The 25,320-nt window shown below is 44.7% G+C and overlaps 1 protein-coding gene across 2 annotated transcripts in view; it reads left to right on the top strand.

The window, feature by feature from the left end:
- Positions 1-20,267, top strand: part of VIPR2 (vasoactive intestinal peptide receptor 2) — a 171,198-nt gene extending 150,931 nt beyond the window's left edge. For both annotated transcript variants that reach the window (XM_068235839.1, XM_068235840.1), the window contains exons 10-13: positions 4,343-4,434; positions 7,540-7,669; positions 11,262-11,303; positions 19,427-20,267. In XM_068235839.1, coding sequence (XP_068091940.1) covers positions 4,343-4,434; positions 7,540-7,669; positions 11,262-11,303; positions 19,427-19,600 — 438 coding nt within the window. In that variant the 3' untranslated portion in view covers positions 19,601-20,267. The remainder of the gene's footprint in view (positions 1-4,342; positions 4,435-7,539; positions 7,670-11,261; positions 11,304-19,426) is intronic.
- Positions 20,268-25,320: the final 5,053 nt, after the last annotated feature.

Genomic DNA, 25,320 nt, shown 5'->3' on the forward strand with positions numbered 1-25,320 from the left:
GTAGATCTCGTGGACTCTGCAGGTTGAAAAAAAGCTTGCGAGCCGAAAAGTGTGAGAGCCCCTGCTCTAGACCATTCATGTCAGAATCTGGCACACAGCACCATCAGATTTGGCCTAACTGCATAGGGGAGGGAGGACCACCAGACATCAGGACCTGTATAAGAGAGGGAATGTCCCACTAGCTATCAAGGTCTGCCAGCCACTTGGTCCCAGTTTTCAATTTTGTTCCACCATGTATGTAAGTTTGACACCCTGCTCCAGACACCAGAGGACTCTAAACCTACTCAGCTGCTGTTTGCTGCTCAATGCTTTGGCCTTCAATCTTGGTGTGGTTCTCATATCTCAACTAGAGCCCTGATACCTGGAGTGAAACAAAATAGCTGTTTGAATTACTCCATAACAATAGCACCTGATCTGTGGAGAAAATTACTCCAGAGAGTAGTGTTGTCATGGTTGCAAAGATCTGCAGTTTGATCTTCCAGTCAGTTTTGGAATTTCTTCACACACTTATCAAATATCCGCTTATTTTTTCCCATAAATTGTTCTCATCAGTCAATTAATATAAACACATAAATGTCCAGATAACAGTATAATAATTAAGTATAAAAAAAGCAGCAACAGTCAAGTTTTATGGCAAAGTTGTAGCTTTTTTTTTTATGGAAAAATATGAAATCTTACAACTTCATATTATTTTGGAACACTTATTGATGGGACTAGCAATATTTGTAAGTAGAAATGCTTCTTTGTTTACCACAGAGGTAAACAAATCTATTGCTACGTCACATGACCTACTGTGTATTTTATCCCTAGATATTCTCCTAGTGGTTCTGGGTCACCAAGCCCTATCCCATAGAGCCATATCAATCCATACCATGCACTGATGAGGTTCACTAAGTCCTAAACACCTGTATGCATGTTGGATTGATGTGGATTGGTGTGGCTCTGTAAAAAAAAAAAAGCTATAGGCTTGCTATACGCCACCCGTTCTGGATATGTAACTGGCTTTCCATAATTCATTATGCATACTTGGGAATGATGCATCATGGGAAATCACAGTTCTTCTCTTAAAGCTGAATCATTGCAAATACCTTCTGTTTTAAGAAGGCAAAACTATATCCAGCATCGCTTTTTTAGTAAGATGGCTTTTCAGTGTTTTTATAGCCCTTTATACTCTCCTAGTACTTCTGGGGCACTATGAGCTAATAATAATAATAATAATAATAATAAAACAACCCTACCAACCAATTTTTCAATTTCTTCAATGGTGGCACTATAGAGGGGAAAGTAATGCTGTGCTAATGTTTTTTTTTCTTCTTGTCCATCCCCTCAGTGCTATTTCCCCAGAAAAAATGTATTCCCCGCCCCTTGAAAATTTTTGGGGTGGGGCGTGGCACCTGCATGTGGGTATTGTGGGTGTAAAACAAGTGGATTCCCTTCCATTGTTCCATATAGGAAGGATCTGGGCGCACTGTAGGTAAGGATTGTCTGGGAGACCAAACAGCTGTTATGGAGGGAGAAGGAATCTGGCCTGCACACGACACAAAGAAAACAGAGAGAAATGCACCTTGTGTTTTTTTAGAGTGAAGAGCATGTCTTTTTCCCCCCACATCTTCAAGTACCCTCAAGTGTAATTTCATCTCTCAGCTGTGTCAGCACAGAAATTCGGCAGTCATGGAGAGCTAATATGTAAACATATGTAAACAGGGTATTTTAACCCTTTGTCTGCTTCCATGAAAGCAGGAAATACACACACTGCAGATGTATTGCAGGAGTTCTGCAACCTGTAACAAAGAAATGTCTTTCTTTAAAGGTTATTATGCTCTTCAGGTCCGCTTTAATGCGACCCTTCAATTTTTTTTTGTTTTTTACAAATGCAATTTAGGTCTATTTCTCACTGTAATATACACTCTAGATCAGGGGTCTCAAACTCAATTTACCTGGGGGCCGCAGGAGGCAAAGTCAGGATGAGGCTGGGCCGCATAAGGGAATCAATCAATCAGCAGCTCCCGCGAACCTCCCCCCCCCCCCCTTCCCCGTTCCTTGCATTGATTTTTATTTCAAAATCAAAATCACACTGAAGTGAACTATTTTGCCTATTTTACCTTATAGTTTGCTTCAGTGCTCCCATTACAAGTAATCCGCCACATCCCGCCACAAAACGAGGGCTGCAGCCCCTAAATTGCCCGGGGGGGGGCAATTTGCCGGCATTTCCTGGAAGGGGCAGAGCTTTCAGCTTCAGCTCTGCCCCTCCTGATGTCAATCACGGCGCATCGCCACCTCTCCACGCCCCTCTCACTCTTCCTTCACAGAGAGGGGCGTGCAGAGGCGGCGATGCGCCGCGATTGACGTCAGGAGGGGCAGAGCTGAAAGCTCTGCCCCTTCCAGCAAATGCCGGCGGATTGCCCCCCCCGGGCGATTTGGGGGCTCTGCAGCCCCTCGTTTAGCAGCGGGGATGCGGCGGATTACTTGGGAGCACTGAAGCGAACTATAAGTAAGCTTTTGGCGGCGAGGGCCACAAAATATTGTATCGAGGGCCGCAAATGGCCCGCGGGCCGCGAGTTTGAGACCCCTGCTCTAGATTAATTGAATCTTTACTACAGAGCAGTAAAGAAATATTTTTGCTACTTACCGAAACAATCAGTCCTGTTAGCATGCAGATCTCTAAGCAAATAGAAATTATTCAGTTTTAACATTTTATATTTTTCTGAATTAAACATGTTTAAAATGTATGTTTAGTAATTAGTACTAAACCTAACGAGTTATTAAACAATATACTTACTAAGGTCTGGTGCACACCAAAACACGCTAGCAGATCCGCAAAATGCTAGCAGATTTTGAAACGCTTTTTCTTATTTTTCTGTAGCGTTTCACCTAGCATTTTGCGGTTTTGGGAAGCGTTTTTGGTGTAATAGATTTCAGATATTGTTACAGTAAAGCTGTTACTGAACAGCTTCTGTAACAAAAACGCCTGCAAAACCGCTCTGAACTGCCGGTTTTCAGAGCGGTTTGCGGTTTTCCTATACTTTACATTGAGGCAGAAACGCATCCACAATCCAAAAAATGCCTCACCCCAGGAGTATGCGTTTCTGCAAAACTCCTCCCGCTCTGGTGTGCACCAGCCCATTGAGATACATTGACCAAGCGTATCCGCAGCCGCAAGTGGCTGCAGAAACGCTGAAAAAGCCGCTCGGTGTGCACCAGCCCTAAGTGCACATGTAATTCAAACATAATTTAAAGAAAACGTATCAAGAAAAACGTCCCCTGGGGGATACTCACCTCGGATGGGGGAAGCCTCCGGATCCTATTGAGGTTTCCCCAGTCCTCCTCGGTCCCACGGCGGCAGCGAGAAAGCTTCCCGAACAGCGGGGATGTAAATATTTACCTTCCCGGCTCCATCGCAGGCGCAGTATCGGCTCTCCGCTCGGAGATAGGCGGAAATAGCCGATCGCTGTCGGCCCGCTCTAGATGCGCATGCGCCTGCGCAGTACAGCGGACCCGACAGTGATCGGCTATTTCCGCCTGAGAGCCGCAACAGCGCCCCTGCTGGAGCCAGGGAAGGTAAATAAATCAGCGCTTGTCAGGCTTGTCGAGGGAGGATTGTGGGACGCTTCGGGGAGCCAGCGCTGGATTGCCTGCAGCTACAGGGGAGGGGGAAGCCTCATTGGGACCCTGAGGCTTCCCCTTCCTGAGGTGCGTACCCCCCAGGGGCACTTTTTTTTAATACAGGTTCTCTTTAATAATATTTACCATGGATGGTGCTTATTCCTAATTTTTTTTTTTTAATAATTAAATATAAGAAGCTGTACATGATTTACTATTTAATTCATTTATATAAAAGAAGGTGTCGTTAACAAGAAAAAAAAACAGTGTACAGTAGAATCTGTTTATAGTAAACTCCAACCAGGAAAATAAGTTTACTAATTACTATATTCAGAGGTTTACTATATCAGAGTGTACTATAATGACATTCTACTGTATATACAGTAGTTTTGAATTATTAAGGGCCCGTTTCCACTAGGGCGGTTTCGCCGGCGATTCTGCAGAGTTTCCCCGCACATCATTCGCACGGGGAAACTCTGCCATAGGGGATGACGGCGCCGCGGCGGAATCGCTTGCGGGAGCGATTTGCCCGGAACCCCCCGCAGATTTCGCCACGGAGGCTGCGAATCCCATAGCCGTGCATGGCACGGCTCATGGGATTCGCCTGCGATCCCGCCCACCGGCTCAGTGCGGTGTGCGTCTGCGAGACGCACACCGCACTAGTGGAGACGAGCCCTTAATGATTATAGTTTTTGTTTAGATTTTGTATAGTAACACTGTGACATTTTATGCTGTTTTACAGGTAAATTTTTGCCTGTTTATGAATATTATCCGAATCTTGCTGCAGAAGCTGAGATCTCCTGACGTTGGGGGTAATGACCAGTCCCAGTTCAAGTAGGTATTCCAAAGGGCTATCTCAGAAAAATAAGATTATAAAGCTTTTGCTATTCTGCCACTGCATATTTTTTGTTACCCATAACAATAATGCGATTTCCCAATAATCACATACAGTACAACATAATAAAAGTCAGTTATTAATCTGCATTGTATACAGTAGGAGATAGCAACAGGCACTAGAACTGCTAGCGTGCATGGGTGGGATAAATACTTCTCTCTGGTCGGGTGGAAATACATGTTCCCAATGCGTGCTCAAAACTTGAGAAAAACACTAAGTATACAGTCCATTAGGAGAAGAAAAATAGTTTGGCACTTGAAGTGGGGGCCAAACACTGCCCCCACGTCACTCTACAGCACTATAAGGATCGGGTAGGAATTGTAAGAAATATCATTATGCTTGTATTGAGAAGATTCTCCTAAGCCAGAAGTATTAAAGCTTTTTTACACGTGGAATGCAAGTGCCAAGTTTTGCAAGTGCCAACATTTTTTCTTCTCCTAATGGACTTAATCTGCATTGTATTATGTGACTTAAAGGAGTCATCAGGGCAAATCTAGTAAAATGAGTGGTACTTACCGGGGGCTTCCTCCAGCCCCAAGCTCCCAGGACCTCCCTCGCTGCAGCTCTGTCCGCAGCCGTTTGCCGGAGCTCTGACCCGGTCCCCGGCGATGACGTCAGAGCGACCTGGAGGTCGCTCTGTACTGCGCCTGCGCGATCGGCGCTGTCATCCACTGCCACGTGGGCCGGAGCGGACTGCGCCGCTCCGGCCCACGTGGCGGTGATCGATATTGATATTTTCACTGGAGTTCCTCTTTAAAGCAGTAAGATTAGCCATACTATGCCAGGGAAAAAAACACATATATAAGTAGATAAATACTTGATCTACTTACATAACACATGTATTGTACAGTCCACGTTTGGATTTCTGGGAATTTTATATAGTAAATGAAGAGAATTCTCTTCCTGGTGGGGGCCATGTCTTTTGCCCACAGTTTAGGCTAAATCCTGATGTCATTTCTGCCTTTTACATTTTTCTTTTCTCCTCTAATCGCTGAGTCACCTCAGCCTTGCTTGTAAACACTAGTGAGCAGAGGATCGTGTTTCAGATAAGCAGCTGGCAGGGAAATAAATGGAAGAGGAGGAATATATTATAGATAAAAAGAACTCCCAGCATGCAACTGTTTGGCACTGACTACTAAAGGGCCAGTGCTCCTTAAGTATGTGATAACTCCAAATCATAAAAGCAGAAAAAGTTTTGAATGTTTTGAATGCAGGATTAGCATCTTTATAACTTAATACACTCAGATCAGTTGCTGTTGAAATTTGATTTTATGGTGACACACCCGCTTTAAGGTGGTCAAACACCATGCATTTTTTTTTTATTTTTTTTTAATTCAAGAATTGAAATACATTTTTCTGACTGATTGAAACATTAAAAAATTTGACCAATGTACCACACACATATGTTCAAGTTTTTCCCCAATTATGAAAAAAAAATTTGAAAACTCTGAAAAAATTGCTTGGGTCTATACATTAAGTAATTTACAATCTACCCTACACCATTACATTTTCATAAAAATTGATCAGAAAAATCCACCACTCCTGATCTTCTTTTATTGAATAAAAATTCGGTTTTCGATCAGAATTCTCGAACAAATGAAAAAAAAGCTTTTGATTTTTTGGGACAACCAATAGTTTTTATTGAATGACCATAAAATTGAATCTTTTATTGTATGGTGTGTGGCCACCTTTGAGGCTGGTTTACCCAGGCGGCTGGTGGAACGGCTTGTAGCGGCTCATTTAGCCAATGCTAAATGCAGAAAAAAGTTTGGCATTGGTTTCCATCGTTCCATCATTGGGGAACATGGAACCGCAAACGCAGCCAAGATGAGATAAGATGACAGGATCTACAGCGACGTTTACATGAACGCCACCAACTGCTGTCACTGTCATTTACCACTTTCATTCATTTGAATAGAACAGTGGTAGATTCCTTTCAAACTATGCTTTCGTTGGCCGGCAAAAACATTGCAGTTACCGCCCGTGTGAATCAGCCCATAAAAGGGATTTCTATAGCTGGTTTATTTTTAGACTTAACTTCTTATATAGTTAAAATACTTTTATCAAGATCAAGGTTTCCACAATGTTTGCAACTGGTCTGAAACCAATGAATTCTGACACCAGAGATTAATGATTGCTAAATTTGCTATAGTGGTGTCACAAACGCGCTGCTGTTTGGTTGCACAGAATGATGGAGAGCAGAAGGTGCCATATTCCTTCAACATTCCCAGCCTGGAGAAATTCAGAAACTACCGGTTTGCAGCCCAAACATTTGCTCTTCTACTATGTAAATTAAAGAAGCACTATGACGTAAAATTGAAAAATGTAAAATATGTACAAACGTTTGTTCCGGAGTAAAATGAGCCATAAATTACTTTTCTCCTTTGTTGCTGTCACTTACAGTAGGTAGTAGTAATCTGACTGAAGCGACAGGTTTTGGAGTAGTCCATCATAGTAGTCTTCATAGCAAGGCTTTTATTATTCATAAAGATATTCCCTAAAAGGATTTAAACAATGATGCTCGCCAGCCTTCCTGCTCGCTACGCAGTTTTTTGGCAGTTGGACAGAGCAACTGCCATTCATTAAGTGCTTTTGAAAATACATAAATCCCTGAGAATCCCCCATGAAGAGATGGACTAGTCCAAAATCTGTCGCTTCTGTCAGTTTTCTACTACCTACTGTAAGTGACAGCAACATAGGAGAAAAATAATTTATGGCTCATTTTACTCTGGAAAAAATGTACTTCGTATTTGACTATGTTTGCACATATTTTAAATTTTGCCATTTTTTTTTTTGCCATACTGCCCCTTCAAGAACATGAGAACTGTGATCGGCTAACCGGAGTAATAATCAATCAACATGAATATATGTTACAAAAGTCGTGAAATAGATTAGAGACTTGATAAATTACGTAAAAGGTGTATTTCTTTCTTCTCTGGGCTTAGGATTTAAAACATATATGGAAATATACTCATGGTAAAGTCATTGTTGTTAAGACGCTTTTGACCCAGTACTGATTATGTTCTATTTTTATCTTTTCACAGGAGGCTCACGAAATCCACACTCTTGCTTATCCCATTGTTTGGAGTCCATTATATGGTTTTCACCGTATTTCAGATGCCTAGTCTCAGTGAATGTCAGATATGGTTTGAGCTTTGTATTGGATCATTTCAGGTATGATACATATAAATCTGTGAAGAAAAATGTGCAAGATACCATGTGCTATAATTATTTTTCAGCGTTCTCACTCTGGGGATTTTGTGTAATTATGCGTAATTTCAAATAATGTTGTGGCAACTTTAGTGGTTAATAGCACAGCCCCTATACATACTATCATCAACAAAATTGCTACGTATGTTAAGGGGAATAGAGGGGACCAATTAAATTAAATAGAAAAAAAAAAGAATTGATTTTGAAAATTCAAAGTATTTTTTTTTAACTCAGCAAAATGTTATTTTACTGGGTTTAAATCCATTTTTCCTTTTAATTTCGATTGAACTTTTAAAATCAATTTTCTTGAAAACCACAAGGTCTTTTTAAAAAAGTTTTGGCTTGTGTCCACTCTTCACCTTAACATACGTAGACATTTTGGTGACTATAGCATATATGGGAGCTTTTGTTATTAAGTCGGCATGAAATAAAATAAAATTAAATGAAATTACGCATAATTGTGTAATTATGGTTCCTGATTATAATTATAAGCTAAGTTAATTATTTTTTTTTCCAAAATTGCACAATACAATTTCACATCTTTACTGTGAATTATGATGCAAAATTATGATGATTTCGAAATGCATGCTCATCATTTGTTGTTTTTAAAAGGTTTTATGGCTGAATTAACATAACCTTAGAATAAGATACATGTTCAAGTTCAAATGCACAAAAATATCCTCTCACAAGGGGCACAAAGTTGTAGTATTTGTAAGGCATATAATTCTCAGTATCAAAATTGGAAAATCATATTAACCATTATAACATAAAAACAGAAAAGAACAGAAAAAAACAAGAGTGTTATGTTTATGTCTAGAAATCTTGTCAATTGAAAAACATGTCTAAGCATTGCGTGATAAATATTAAAGTTATATATTAACGTATTCTATAAACTTGGTCCATACTTTTTCAAATTTGGGCATATTGTTGTTTTTAATTGCATGTATATTCTCACAAATCATTATGTTAAGCATTCTTTGAATAATAGCATCTAAAGAAAGAGTTTAAAGAGGAACGGTGGTGAAAATGGCGCAATGAATAAAATTACTTATCTTGTACAATATTAATTTATGAATTATTTAGTCAGTGTTTGCCCATTGTAAAATCTTTCCTCTCCCTGATTTACATTCTGAAATGTATCACTAGTGGTGACATCATTAGTTCTTCCAGGTGATCTGTACAGAATGTTTGTATACTGGGAGTTCTATGCACAGTGGGAGGTACTTGCTTGGCACTTGGAAAAAGCCCTTATTTCCCACAATGCAATGAGGTTCACAAACAGCAAACAACCTGTCAAGACCATGGTCATGACATCACACTTTGGGAGGGGTTTTGCCACAATATCAGCCATACAAGCCAGCACATGGTCTACTTGAAAAAAGGAAAATATTTCTAGTGAGAAAGGGGATATCAGCTACTGATTGGAATGAGGTTTAATCCTTGGTTACAATTCTTCTTTAAAGAGGAACTCCAGTGAAACTAATGTAAAGAAAAAAGTGCTTAATTTTTCCAATAATTATGTATAAATGATTTAGTTATTGTTTGCTCATTGTAAAATCTTTCCTGTCCCTGATTTACATTCTGACATTTATCACATGGTGACATTTTTACTGCTGGCAGGTGATGTCCAGGAATGCTCTCAAGAGTAATAACTTGAATTCGTGATTTAAATGAGCTTTAATTAGCTCAGGTGTGCGGCAGGGAGTGAATGGGTGCGTGTCCTCCCTGCGCTCCAAATAGCTAGCACGCGTCCTATTGGTCGTGTTGCAAGCCTCACTGTTCGCACTTCCTCATTCAAGCTGGAAGGGGGAAGCACGTGGTGGTGAGGCTTGCAACGCAACCAATAGGACACGTGCAAGCTATTTGGAGCGCAGGGAGGACGCACACCTATATGTAAATAACCTCTTCACACCCTGCTGCGCACCAGAGCTAATTAAAGCTTATTTAAATCACAAATAAGAATGCTTAAGCACTTGTTATTACTCGTGCATCCCTGGTGATTTCACTGGAAGGAGATTCTGCTTGCATTTTTGTCAGTTGGAAACATCTGTTATTTCCCACAATGCAACAAGGCTCCCACAGTGTGATGCCAGTACCTCAGCGCTGTGAGACACTGACATCACACTGTGGGAGGGGTTTCCTCACAAAATCAGCCATAGAGAACCCCCTGATGATCCGTTTGAGAAAAGGAATAGGAATAACCCTCTGATGATCCGTTTGAATAAATCTTTGTTAAAAGCACAATAAAATAAGGAAATAAGAGGTGGCCTTCTTCTCCAATGACATTAACAAAGATTAAACAAAAAAAGATTTGTATTTGCACAGGCAATGCGTTTCTTGGGTCCTGCCTACTTCCTCAGGCCACTCACAGTGCCACTAAACAAGCCAGATAGCCATGGATGCCTCTCAATGACCTTGTCGTCTCCCCATGACCTTGTCCCTGTCCACTTGACAGGTGCTGAAGTGTGCTGTTCAGGTTTCCAAATTCAATATCCCGAATTTGAACACAAACACTATTTAGCAGGAATTGGGCAGGCTTTATTAGGAACACAGCTCTTGTACTTTTATAAGCGATGTATTCATAGTATGGGCGCGCTCAGCAGCATCGAGTCTGTGAGAATGCAGGTGTACTGAGTCACAGCCACTGACTGGAATGAACTGTCATGCATACTGTACATGTATATCTGCTGTAGACTCTCACATACAAAGTCTGGGTTAGATGGCATAGCATTTAGGATGATGAATGTGGCATGGGTTACTAACCTGTACAGTTTTCACCAGAATAGTAGATGGGGATAAATCTTTCCCCCGTGCTGGTGACATGTTGAAAATAGAATTGCATCACCACTTTTCCCCATTAACCACTAGAGGACCGTAGGCTTACACCCCCCTAGTGACCAGGCTATATTTTGCAATATAGGCCACTGCAGCTTTAAGGCCTTGCTGCAGGGCCGTACAACTCAGCACACAAGTGATCCCGCCCCCCTTTTCTGCCCACCAACAGAGCTTTCTGTTGGTGTGTTTGTTTATTTTTTAAAATATTTGTTTTATTTTTAAATAAATGTGTGCATTTTTTTTAACATTTTAATCCCCCCCCCCCCTCATTCTTTCCCACCGGCAGCCAATTATAGTGATCGGCTCTCATAGACATCAGCCTATGAAAGCCGATCGCTCTCTGTGCCTCCCAGGGGTACAGCCGTGTCACAAGGCTGTCCCCAGTACAGCGTTGCCTTAGATCGCAGCGCTGTACATTGTAAATAGACGTTGGTTTCGCCGTCTAAAAGTCTACTAGCGGTGATGGCTGCTAGGAGACTGATGGCGGAGCGGAGCTCCGGCAGTCAAGCGTAGATGCGCGCACACGATCTCCTGCAAAACTCCGCCCCAGGACTTCATGCCAATTGGCGTGGAGCGGTTGTATAACAGTTAATGAAGAAGGTGAGGGGGAAGTTTTTCAAACTGGGATAAAGACAGTCCCAATAGGCATATCACAACTGATCGACTCACCTTGTTTGTGAAGCTACCGTATGTTTAATCATATCTATTTACTTTCTTACAGGGGCTGGTTGTTGCAATTCTGTACTGCTTTTTGAATACAGAAGTAAGTATTTTGTCTTTTAGGCAATATATATGTATGTGTGTACGTGTAAGAAATTCTCTGAAGCCCCTTTTTGTTTTCCAACACAGCATAAGTTCAAAAATTAGTTGTTATTTGTGCAAAAAAGCTTGTTGGCTGCTTGTTAATTTTTTTTCCTGAAAAGTAAATAGATGCTAAAGCAGCTGAGAAACAGTGAGCATCTAATGAGATGTAAGTGCAGGAAAGTTCAAAGGATCATTACTTCTCTTTGTCTTTTAGCTTCACAAGGCAGAGTAATTCAAAACAGCTACTGTGACAGTCTGATGCAATCTTACAAATTAAGACACTAACCAGAAATTTAAAATAGGAGACTAATTTCCATGCTGCTAATTTTCTATGTATAATCTAAACATAGAATAAATTATCTCATACATTAAGTTTCACTTCATGTTAACTTTAAATTGCTATAAGAGACTTAAACGAGAGATAACATCCTGCAATGAAGTGTCAAACTCAGTCACGAAAATGCTTTTAACACAATGACTAAATTGTTTTTAAGTATGATCAGTTGTGTAAACAGTACTATATGTTATTGTGTTTAAATCAGAAGTTTAAAGTGAACCTGAATTAAAATAAACTTAAGAGATAAATACTTATAATTATTCAGGTCTAATGCAGAGTAATGATGAACTGTGCAGCTTTTTATCTCACAGCCACACAGAGGTTGTCACAGCCATACAGAAGTTGTCACAGCCACACAGAAGTTGTCACAGCCATACAGAAGTTGTATGATCTTTTATCAGTTATCAGGGAGACCGTTACTTATAGCTCTGAGTTATTAACCCTTGCAGTAAGGCCCCGTTCACACTGCACGCGTTTCCAGACACGTTTTGTAAACGCGTGCAGGTGGCCGACACGCACGACATCAGACAGTGCATAGAGTGCACTGTCTGATGTTCACACTGCATGCGTTCCGGACCTGTGCGGTCCGGGAACGCATGCTGCACTAGTGTTGGGCGAACAGTGTTCGCCACTGTTCGGGTTCTGCAGAACATCACCCTGTTCGGGTGATGTTCGAGTTTGGCCGAACACCTGATGGTGTTCGGCCAAACCATTCGGCCACATGGCCGAACTAAGAGCGCATGGCCGAACGTTCCCCGAACGTTCGGCTAGCGCTGTGATTGGCCGAACGGGTCACGTGGTTTGGACCCGAACGCGCTCTGATTGGCCGAACTATCACGTGGTTCGGGTAAATAAATACCCGAACCACGTCATATCTCCGCCATTTGTCTGTGGGTTTAGCTTTGGGTAGGCAGGCAGGGTAGTTCGCGCTCCAGCCACGCTAGCCAGGGTCCCCCCCAGTCATTGTGTCACTGCTGGGAATAGTAGTACACCGCTCGCTCAGCCACACTATATAGCATTCTGTTTACTGCCACTCTGTGTACCTCGCTCAGCCACACTATATAGCATTCTGTTTACTGTTCTGTGTCTGCTGGGAATAGTAGTACACCGCTCGCTCAGCCACACTATATAGCATTCTGTTTACTGCCACTCTGTGTACCTCGCTCAGCCACACTATATAGCATTCTGTTTACTGCCACTCTGTGTCTGCTGGGAACAGTAGTACACCGCTCACCCGCCACTGTATAGCATTGTGCTCTGTGTCGCTGCTGGGAATAGTGGTACACCGCACACCCGCCACTGTATAGCATTGTGCTCTGTGTCGCTGCTGGGAATAGTGGTACATCGCTCAGCCACACTATATAGCATTCTGTTTACTGTTCTGTGTCTGCTGGGAATAGTAGTACACCGCTCGCTCAGCCACACTATATAGCATTCTGTTTACTGCCACTCTGTGTACCTCGCTCAGCCACACTATATAGCATTCTGTTTACTGCCACTCTGTGTCTGCTGGGAACAGTAGTACACCGCTCACCCGCCACTGTATAGCATTGTGCTCTGTGTCGCTGCTGGAAATAGTGGTACACCGCTCACCCACCACTGTATAGCATTTCTGTACTGCCACTGTACTGCTGCCAGTCAGCGTGTACTTTAAGGATAAGTGAAATGAGGAAGAAATCCGGTGAAAGAGGGAGGGGCAAGGGAAGAGGTGTTTCCCCTGACGGTTCACGTACAGGCCACAGGGGAGCACCCAAGAAAACCCACTCAATACCGCCCATGTTGTCCAGGACAACAACCCTCACAAATCCAAAAGAACAGGACCAGATAATTACTTGGATGACCTCTCAAGCGTCCAGCAGTGGGTTTAGCAGCACCAGCACATCACGCACGAGGTCCGAGTCCTCAGCCAGTTACAAGGAGCCAGTGGGCACAAAGCTGACACAACCGGCAGCGACACCACGCACACAACTGCCAGATAACCAGTCCGATGAATTACCTCAGGACACAATGGGGTATTCGCAGGAGCTATTCCCAGCCCAACAAACTTCCACCTTTCAAAGGTCAATGGAGGAACAGCCAGAAATGTTGTGCCCGGATTCACAACCATTAACTATGCGAAATGCACCGCGCACTGAAATACAAGGTGAGTCCGAGGAGGACTCGGAAACCCAAATCCCAGAGCAAGTTGGGCAGGAGGGGTTGCAATTGCAGGAGGTCGGCCGACAAGATCTGGAAGACGACGTTGGAGTGAGCTGCGCAGAGGTTGTTCTGGGGAGCTCTACTCCACGGCGGCGGCCCCCCACAATGACATATGACGAGTTTCAGGAGATGAAAGAGGAGGGTATGGACAATGTGGACAGAGACCCAGATTTTGTTTGTGAACGAGAACATCGCCGTCGTAGCAGCAGCACAGATGAGTCTGTTGAAGAACCCACTGCTGCACGAGTTCGCCTTGTGCCACAAGGTAGGCGGCGCGCAATTTCAGGCACCACAAGCGTGGAAGTTCAAGTGAGAGGCTAAAGAGGCGCAAACAGAAATCGCCAGCAAGGCAGGTGCTCCAATATCTGGGCTTTCTTTGAAGACTGCACTGAGGATGGTACTATGGCAATTTGCAAGGTGTGCAAGATCCGCCTGAGCAGGGGGAAAAGTATTAACAACCTCTCCACCACCAGCATGAGCCGCCACATGCTATCCAAACATCCCACTCTGTGGGCAAACGCGGCAGGACAGGGTACCAGCAACACTGCCTCCCTTGGGGTCACCAGACTCACCACCAGACCCGCCTCAGCAGCAGCAGTAGCCCAGCCATTGCGTGGTTCACAACATTCACAAACATCAGACGCTGACACTGTCACTTTCCGGAGTAGTGCTCTTGAGGTCTCCCAGTGTTCATCAAACACAACAACCAACAGCCCTTCAGTGTGCAGGCCTACGATTCAGTTGTCTGTCTCGGAGATGTTTGATCGCAAGAGGAAATTGCCAGCAAATGACCCCCGGGCCGTGGCAGTAACAGCCAGCATAGCCAAGCTTCTGGCCTGCGAAATGCTGCCATATCGAGTGGTGGAGACAAACAGCTTCAAGGGCATGATGTCAGTGGCCATCCCACGTTACGTGGTTCCCAGCCGCTACCACTTTGCGCGCTCTGCAGTGCCTGAGTTGCATGAGCACGTGGTCAGCAAAATAACCCGAAGCTTGAAGAATGCCGTTGCCTGCAAGGTTCACCTCACCACTGACACCTGGACGAGTGCGTTCGGCCAGGGTCGATACATCTCCCTTACCGCGCACTGGGTGAACCTTGTGGAGCCCGGCAGCGATTCCTCACCTGCTACGGCGCGGGTGTTGCCCACGCCGCAAACAGCTGCACCGCCGTCCCTCCCACTGGATAACAACAGCAGCACCTACCTCTCTGACTCCTTCTCCTTCAACGCATCTCAAAGCTGTACCTCATCCGGAAACGCTAACCCAGCAGCAGTAGGATCGTGGAAGCAGTGCAGCACAGCTGTTGGCATGCGTCAGCAAGCGTTGCTGAAGCTGATTTGCCTTGGGGATAAGCAGCACACAGGGGAGGAAATTTGGAGGGGAATAAAGGAACAGACGGATTTGTGGCTGGCACCGCTGGACCTGAAACCGGGCATGGTTGTGTGTGATAATGGGAGTAATCTCATTCGCGCTTTAAGGTTGGCTAAGCTGACACACATCCCTTGCCTGGCGCACGTGATGAACCTAGTAGTTCAGCGGTTCCTGAGGACATACCCAGGCGTGGCCGATCTTCTGTTGAAGGTGCGACGAGTGGCCAAACATTGCAGAAATTCCAGTACTGCTTCGGGGGCACTCGCCAAGATGCAGGAGCGCTTCAATCTCCCCCACCATCGCTTGCTGTGTGATGTCCCTATGCGCTGGAATTCTACGCTGCACATGCTAGCCCGCTTTTGCGAGCAGAAGAGTGCAGTGGTCCAGTACATGACGGCGCAGTACCGAGGCGCATCCGGACAGCTGCCAAGCTTCTGTGGATCCGTTGGACCTCTGCCAAGTCCTCCAAAATTTTGAGCAATCCACATTGCTTGTGAGCAGTGACAACTCTTCAGTCAGCATTACCATACCACTGCTGTGTTTACTGAAGAGGTCAATGTTGAAAATCAAGGAAACAGCTGTCATGATGCAACTGGGGGAATCTGAAGGAGAAAACGATCAGCGTGATGGTACCAACATCAGGCCATCCGCATCAGGAAACGCTGGCCCCAGCAGCTATGACGAAGAAGAGGAGGAGGAACAGCTGGAGTTGGAGCAGGAATTTCCTGCCACCACTGACGAGGGCCAGAGCGATGCACGTTGGACTTCCACAGTTCAGCGCGAATGGTCAGCAGAAGCAGACCAGGAAGAAGGTGACGACTATGATGCATCACAACAACTATCACAACGCTCACAAGAGGATGATGAGGATTCTGGCAGGACTCTGGCACACATGGCTCAATTCATGCTAGACTGCATTGAACGTGACCCACGCATTGTGCGCATTCTGGACAACACCAATTACTGGGTTTATACCCTTCTGGATTCACGGTACAAACACAATGTTCCAAAACTGCTTGAAGAAAGAGTCAGACAGGTCAAAATGGAAGAATACCAGCAGGCCCTTGTGGAGACTTTAGAGAGGAGATTGACATCCTCCCCCTCCTCTAGCCAGTTGTACGCCGACAGACTGACTTCCGCAAACCCAGGACGACCAGGAGGGCAGCAAACAACACAAGCCGCAGCTAGTGCCCAAAAGGGAATGGTATCGGCAGTGTCCTTGGAGTGGGAAAATTTTATGACACCCATGCAGCAGCAGCCCACAGAACAGCAAGCGTGCAGATCCACCTCCAACACCGATCGCCTGGAAAAGATGGTCAAGGACTACATGTCAGATGGCGTAGCTGTGTTGAACAATCCATCTGCACCCTTCAACTATTGGGTATCGAAGCTAGACACCTGGCACGAACTGGCAATGTACGCAATAGAGGTGCTGGCTTGCCCGGCAGCCAGCGTTATGTCGGAACGCTGTTTCAGTGCTGCCGGAGGCATCGTCACAGATCGGCGTATCCGCCTCTCCACAGAAAATGCAGACCGCCTGACTCAAATTAAAATGAATCAATCCTGGATTGGAAACGACTACGCAACACTCCTGGACCCTAACCAAGTAACATGAACAATGACCATCTGTGATGGGTTAGCGTTTCCGGTCCCTGTTTATTGAACCTCTCATCTTTATTACATTTATGACTGCATGGCGGCAAAAAGCATTGCTATATCCGCACGCTATTTGTCCTCATGCAAGGCCTGGGATGTTGTGTCTCAAAAAGCGTGGCCTTCTCCTCCTGCGGCTCCTCCCGTTCCCTCACGTGTGCTGCTGCTGCTGCTGGGTTAGCGTTTCCGGTCCCTGTTTATTGAACCTCTCATCTTTATTACATTTATGACTGCATGGCGGCAAAAAGCATTGCTATATCCGCACGCTATTTGTCCTCATGCAAGGCCTGGGATGCTGTGTCTCAAAAAGCGTGGCATTCTCCTCCTGCGCCTTCTCCTGTTCCATCACGTGTGCTGCTGCTGCTGCTGCTGGGTTAGCGTTTCCGGTCCCTGTTTATTGAACCTCTCATCTTTATTACATTTATGACTGCATGGTGGCAAAAAGCATTGCTATATCCGCACGCTATTTGTCCTCATGCAAGGCCTGGGATGTTGTGTCTCAAAAAGCGTGGCCTTCTCCTCCTGCGGCTCCTCCTGTTCCCTCACGTGTGCTGCTGCTGCTGGGTTCGCGTTTCCGGTCCCTGTTTATTGAACCTCTCATCTTTATTACATTTATGACTGCATGGCGGCAAAAAGCATTGCTATATCCGCACGCTATTTGTCCTCATGAAAGGCCTGGGATGCTGTGTCTCAAAAAGCGTGGCATTCTCCTCCTGCGCCTCCTCCTGTTCCATCACGTGTGCTGCTGCTGCTGCTGCTGCTGCTGGGTTAGCGTTTCCGGTCCCTGTTTATTGAACCTCTCATCTTTATTACATTTATGACAGCATGGCGGCAAAAAGCATTGCTATATCCGCACGCTATTTGTCCTCATGCAAGGCCTGGGATGTTGTGTCTCAAAAAGCGTGGCCTTCTCCTCCTGCGGCTCCTCCTGTTCCCTCACGTGTGCTGCTGCTGCTGCTGCTGGGTTAGCGTTTCCGGTCCCTGTTTATTGAACCTCTCATCTTTATTACATTTATGACTGCATGGCGGCAAAAAGCATTGCTATATCCGCACGCTATTTGTCCTCATGCAAGGCCTGGGATGCTGTGTCTCAAAAAGCGTGGCATTCTCCTCCTGCGCCTCCTCCTGTTCCATCACGTGTGCTGCTGCTGCTGCTGGGTTAGCGTTTCCAGTCCCTGTTTATTGAACCTCTCATCTTTATTACATTTATGACTGCATGGCGGCAAAAAGCATTGCTATCCGCACGCTTCTTGTCCTCATGCAAGGCCTGGGTTGTGTCTCAAAGCGTGGCCTTCTCCTCCTGCGCTGCCCTCCTCCTGTTCCATCACATGTGCGGCTGCTGGGTTAGCGTTACGGTTACCGGTCCCTTTTCCTGGAACCTCTTCTCTGTATTACATTTATGACTGCATGGCGACAAAAAGCATGTTACCTGTGCAAAGAAACATGACATTTTCCGCATTTAAAAGACAGTTTTTCCTTTGAAACTTTACAATCAATTTTCTCAAAAACTATAGGCTCTTTTTCAAATATTTTTTTTCCTCTTGTACCCACTCCCAAGGTGCACATACCCTGCAAATTTGGGGTATGTAGCATGTAAGGAAGCTTTACAAAGCACGAAAGTTCGGGTCCCCATTGACTTCCATTATGTTCGGAGTTCGGCGCGAACATCGCGGCGATGTTCGGCGAACGTTCGCAAACCCGAACATCTAGGTGTTCGCCCAACACTATGCTGCATGCATTTTTTGCCAAAACGCGTGGCTGTCCCATTCATTTTTCAGTGATGGGATCAGCCACGCAACACATACAAACGCGGATGGCGTGCGTTCGTACGCATTGCGTTCCGCGTGCGTGCCCATCCACGTTTGTAATGTGAACGAGGCCTAAAAATTAAAAAAAAAAAGATCAGAGGTAAGTTTTAGGTAGGACTCAGACTATACATACACATGTTTATCTAATCATGCTTTGTCACTTCTTTTTTATATATCCATTGCCCTTGGATATTATGTATTCTATTCATTTATGTTTAGTGCTATTTTAATATATGTAAAAATGAAAATTAGACATGATTATTAGTTAATTTGCCATGTATATTCTTCAAGTTATATCGAAAAGAAATTGTATCAAAGAAAAGTTTTTTTTTCTAAGAGCATATAAGATACCATATAACTTGATTTGCCAGCTTTTGATTAAAATAAAGTGATCAATTTGTATAGAAAATTGAATGTCTTTTTTATCCTAAACATCAATTGAATTTTCAGTTGGCCATAGTGGAAGATTATGCTTACTATATTTTGATATTACCAAAGTGAGAATTTCAAATTGTTTGCCACCTAATAGTTAAACAGTAAGAAAAGAAAAATCCAATCTCTATTCATCAGATTACATTATGTTTTCCAAAAGTCCCCATTGTGTACCATTTACTTCCATGTAATGTTTTCCTGCACACTGTTTATAATCCTGCATATGATTTTTTTCTCTGATATTTGTTTTTTAATAAAATGAGTTTAATGTTCATCTTCCAGGTGCAAGCAGAGCTAAAGAGAAAATGGGGAAGTTTTTATTGGAACCAGTTTTTAAGTCGAGACTACCGTTTGCACAGCCTATCGATTTCAAGGAACGGCTCGGAAAGCGTACCCCAATTTCAACGAAACTCAAGAGCCCCATCCATCATGCAGACCGAAACGTCAGTCATTTAGTATGTCCAACCACTAGCTTGATAATAACACAGATTCCAGCTTATAGACTGAAGACTCTCCACAAGCTACGTCTGGTATCGGTGAAAAACATAAATGTACTTTCCAAGTGGTTTATTTCACTTCTAACGACCAACAAGCTTTTCTATGAACGTTTGGACTCGATGTTGCAAATATTGCTCTATCAGCTTTTTCTACCATGCAGTTCTTATTATGTAATTTATTATGTTAGTGTATCTTCTATGTGTTTTGTGAAACATATTCAGTTGAGTATTAAACTGTATAGTTCATTTATATGGACTCGATGAAAGATGGTATATAATTCTGCATTATGTATATTTGGTTACCATTTATCAAATGAAGGACATTTTCTCTGGCTTGCAGATTCTTCCTGCTTGTATGCTATTTTACATTTCTATATAAATATGTTTTGTTAAATCTACCAGGATGCCAAGTTTGCATGCCTACCGAGGCTTGTGGATCTGCTATATATTTTTATATGTTGCCTAAGGTCAATGCTGCTGTCGTCATTATACTTCAGAACTTTCTTGTCACAGTAAAGTATTTGTATTTAGGCATCTCTTTGATGTCTCAGATGTTAATGGAGGTGGCTGAGCTGTAGGATGTCAATACAGTTAATACAGAGCATGTGGCTGCTATGGTGCTTGGACTCAGTGCTATTTGTCTGTGTGATTACTTGGTACAGCTTTATCATATGTACATCATTTTCAAACACCTCCAAGGTTAGATATAGATCAGCAGAAAATCGATGTCACAACATGGCCGCCCAATTGATTTTTCAATTGATTTCGCGGCTGAAATAGGTTGCAAGGATAGATCGGGAAAGCTGGTAAAATATTGGCTGCACCAGCAGGATCCGCCATCACTGAGAGCGCCACGGTACCACGTGACATCACACAAGCACCAGTCCCATGTGGTACAGGCACCTGCGGTGACGGCGGACCCAGAAGTCACGTCTGCAGAGAGGTGAGCCTTTATTGGTACAAGGGGGATACATACATTTTTGGGGGTGGCCAGGCAGGTGGCGGAAGGCTGATTTCTGATAGATTTCATGCTGATCGATGTATGGGCAGGAAACAGATCCCACGCTGATCATATTCAATCAGAGAGAGCTCTATCTCATGGTCGATCTGCCCATACATCGAGTAATGTACTGTATAGGCACCTTTACAGTTAGTCAGTGAAACATTTTCTCATTTGATTCTGCATCAAAGGAAGACAAGGGGCTTGCTTTACCGTTCTGCCTATGTGAAGTAGTATATTCCCATATACCCATAATCTGACTGAGGAACAATCAGGGGGTCCGAGCACTCAAACGTAGAATAAAGCCTTGTTTATTCCCATATCGTGACAACAGTTCATTCACAAAACCAATGATCATTTCAGGGCCAAGGCTGGCTCTCTTTGTCACGGTAACAGAACCATTCTGTTCTATTACCTTGACAAAGGGGACCCGCTGAGGCCCCGAAATGGTCGTTGGCTTTGTGAATTAACTGTTGTCACGATATATGAATAAGCAAGGCTTTATACTACTTTTGAGTGTGTGGACCCCCTGGATTGTTCTATATACAGTGAGTTGCAAAAGTATTCAGCCCCCTTGAAGTTTTCCACATTTTGTCATATTACTGCCGCAAACATGAATCAAATTTATTGGAATTCCACATGAAAGACCAACACAAAATGGTGTACACACATGAGAAGTGGAACAAAAATCATACATGATTCCAAACATTTTTTACAAATAAATAACTGCAAAGTGGTGTGTGCATAATTATTCAGCCCCCTTTGATCTGAGTGCAGTCAGTTGCCTATAGACATTGCCTGATGAGTGCTAATGACTAAATAGAGTGCACCTGTGTGTAATCTAAAGTCAGTACAAATACAGCTGCTCTGTGAGGGCCTCAGAGGTTGTCTAAGAGAATATTGGAAGCGACAACACCGTGAAGTCCAAAGAACACACAAGAAAGGTCAGGGATAAAGTTATTGAGAAATTTAAAGCAGGCTTAGGCTACAAAAAGATTTCCAAAGCCTTGAACATCCCACAGAGCACTGTTTAAGCGATTATTCAGAAATGGAAGGAGTATGGCACAACTGTAAACCTACCAAGACAAGGCCATCCACCTAAACTCACAGGCCAAGCAAGGAGAGCGCTGATCAGAAATGCAGTCAAGAAGCCCATGGTGACTCTGGACGAGCTGCAGAGATCTACAGCTCAGGTGGGAGACTCTGTCCATAGGACAACTATTAGTCATGCACTGTACAAAGTTGGCCTTTATGGAAGAGTGGCAAGAAGAAAGGCATTGTTAACAGAAAGCATAAGAAGTCCCGTTTGCAGTTTGCCACAAGCCATGTGGGGGACACAGCAACCATGTGGAAGAAGGTGAGACCAAAATGGAACTTTTTGGCCAAAATTCAAAATGCTATGTGTGGCGGAAAACAAACACTGCACATCACTCTGAACACACCATCCCCACTGTCAAATATGGTGGTGGCAGCATCATGCTCGGGGGGTGCATCTCTTCAGCAGGGACAGGGAAGCTGGTCAGAGTTGATGGGAAGATGGATGGAGCCAAATACAGGGAAAACTTGGAAGAAAACCTCTTGGAGACTACAAAAGACTTGAGACAGGGGCGGAGGTTCACCTTCCAGCAGGACAATGACCCTAAACAAAAAGCCAGGGCAACAATGGAATGGTTTAAAACAAAACATATCACACATGTGTTAGAATGGCCCAGTCAAAGTCCAGATTTACCGTATATACTCGCAAGCAAGCCGAATTTTTGACCCCCCAAAAGTGGGCCAAAAGTTGGGGGGTTGGCTTGCTTGCGAGTCATGGGTGGGTGGATAGGTGCTGTCCCTCCCTGCTCCCCCCGCGGCCGCCGCTGCTATTACCTTAGGGTGCGCCGCTTCCTCTATCCCCGTCCTCCTCCGGTAACTCATTCACAGCAGCGCGCCTCTCGCTGCTGTGATGACACAGGAAACCATAGAGAGCGGTTCCCATAGTAACGGCATCGCCGCTACAGGAAGCCGCTCTCTATGGTTTCCTCGTCATCACAGCAGCGAGAGGCGCGCTGCTGTGAATAAGTTACCGGAGGAGGACGGGGATAGAGGAAGTGGCGCCGCCTAAGGTAATAGCAGCGGCGGTCGCGGGGGAGCGGGGAGGGACAGCACCTACCCACCCACCTACCCACCCATACTGGGGCACTATGCTAGCTATATGGGGCACTATGCTAGCTATATTGGGCACTATACAAGCTATACTGGGGCACTATACAAGCTATAATGGGGCACTATACTAGCTATAATGGGGCACTATACTAGCTATAATGGGGCACTATACTAGCTATACTGAGCACTATACTAGCTAAACTGGGGCACTTCACTAGCTATACTGAGCACTATACTAGCTATACTGAGCACTATACTAGCTATACTAAGCACTATACTGGCTATACTGGGCACTATACTGGCTATACTGAGCACTATACTAGCTATACTGAGCACTATACTAGCTATACTGAGCACTATACTAGCTATAATGAGCACTATACTAGCTATACTGAGCACTATACTAGCTATAATGAGCACTATACTAGCTATGCTGAGCACTATACTAGCTATACTGAGCACTATACTAGCTATACTGAGCACTATACTAGCTATACTGGGGCATTTTACTAGCTATACTGAGCACTACCTACCTATACTGGGCACTATACTAGCTATACTGGGACATACTGGGGGGATCACGCGGCCAGCGTTTCCTACCCCCGGCTTACATGAGGGTCAATCATTTTTTCCTGTTTTTTGGGGTAAAAGTGGGGGGGTCGGCTTACATGCGGGTCGGCTTGCTTGCGAGTATATACGGTAAATCCAATCGAGAATCTGTGGCAAGATCTGAAAACTGCTGTTCACAAACGTTGTCCATCTAATCTGACTGAGCTGGAGCTGTTTTGCAAAGAAGAATGGGCAAGGATTTCAGTCTCTAGATGTGCAAAGCTGGTAGAGACATACCCTAAAAGACTGGTAGCTGTAATTGCAGCAAAGGGTGGTTCTACAAAGTATTGAGTCAGCCGCCTAGCTCTTGGCACACGCGGCGGCTTTTCTGCGTTTCCTCACAGTATACCCCCCCGCCCCCTCCCCCCCCCCCCCGAGGAGTGGACTCCGGACAACTCCTACCAAGTTTCTCGGGATATAAAGCGTGAAACTCTTTCCTTAATTCGTCCGCATGCATGCGGTTCCCAGGTACCCATTGTCTCTCCTCAATGCCATACCCTTTCCAATGCACCAGATATTGTACTGAGTTCTGTACAATGCGCGAATCTAAGATTTTCTCTACCTCATACTCGGGTTGGTCCTCCACCATCACAGGAGGAGGAGGAGTAGGACCCACATGAACCACAGGTTTGAGTAGGGACACGTGAAACGACCTTACGCCCCGCATGGCGGCAGGAAGATCAATGGCATAAGTGACGTTGTTGATCTTCTTGGTCACAGAAAATGGACCCACAAACCTGGGGCCCAGTTTGGCAGATGGCTGCTTCAGGGTCAAGTGACGTGTGGACACCCAGACTAAATCCCCTGGCTGAAACTTCCATTCCATGGAACGTCTCTTGTCCGCTTGACCCTTTTGACTTTGGAATGCTTTCTGCAAATTCTCTCTAACAATTCCCCAATTGCCCCTGAGTGACTTCTGCCAATCCTCCAGTGCGGGAAATGGAGAAGAGGCAACTGGCAGCGGAGAGAACTTGGGCGACCTCCCTGTCACAATCTGGAACGGAGAAAAACCAGAAGAAGAACTCTTCAAATTATTCTGTGCGAATTCTGCAAAAGCCAGAAACTTTACCCAATCATTCTGTGTCTCCGCAACGTAACATCTTAAGAACTGTTCTAAAGACTGATTAATTCGTTCGGTCTGCCCATTGGTCTGTGGGTGGTAGCCTGACGAGAAAGACAGCTTCATGCCCATTTGGTGGCAAAATGCCCTCCAGAATTTAGAGATGAATTGGACTCCCCGATTGGACACAATGTTTTCCGGAATGCCGTGCAGCCGGAAAATGTGGACGATAAATAGGTCGGCCAATTCCTGGGCCGAGGGGAGTCCTTTCAAGGGCACGAAATGGGCCATTTTGCTGAAGCGGTCGACTACCACCCAAATGACCGACATGCCTTCAGACCTGGGGAGTTCACCCACAAAATCCATGGACAAGTGGGTCCATGGTTCACTCGGGGCGGGCAAAGGCTGCAAGGTACCGACAGGTGCCTGCCGGGAGGGTTTACTCTTGGCACATACCGCACACTCCCTGACATACTCCTTGCAGTCTGTTGCCATAGAAGGCCACCAAGCACACCTGGCGATCAGATCCTGCGTTCTGGCAGCACCAGGGTGACCAGCATTCTTATGGGCGTGAAACATTTGTAAGACCTCTAGACGAAAAGGTAGTGGGATAAACAAAACCCCCTCTGGTTTTCCCTCAGGGACATCCTGCTGAAAGGGACCCAAAGCTTTTGTCCAATCCTCCCAGGTCTCTGTGGCTGCTAATACCAGCTTTTGCGGGATGATGGACTCAGGAGCGGGGGGCTGTGCTGTCTCTAATTCGAAACATCTGGACAGGGCATCTGCCTTGATGTGTTTGCTGCCTGGAGTGTACGTGATAATAAATCTGAATCTCGTAAAAAATAAAGACCAACGGACCTGTCGG

The sequence above is a fragment of the Hyperolius riggenbachi genome, chromosome 5 (assembly GCF_040937935.1).
Source record: "Hyperolius riggenbachi isolate aHypRig1 chromosome 5, aHypRig1.pri, whole genome shotgun sequence".
NCBI lineage: Eukaryota > Metazoa > Chordata > Amphibia > Anura > Hyperoliidae > Hyperolius > Hyperolius riggenbachi.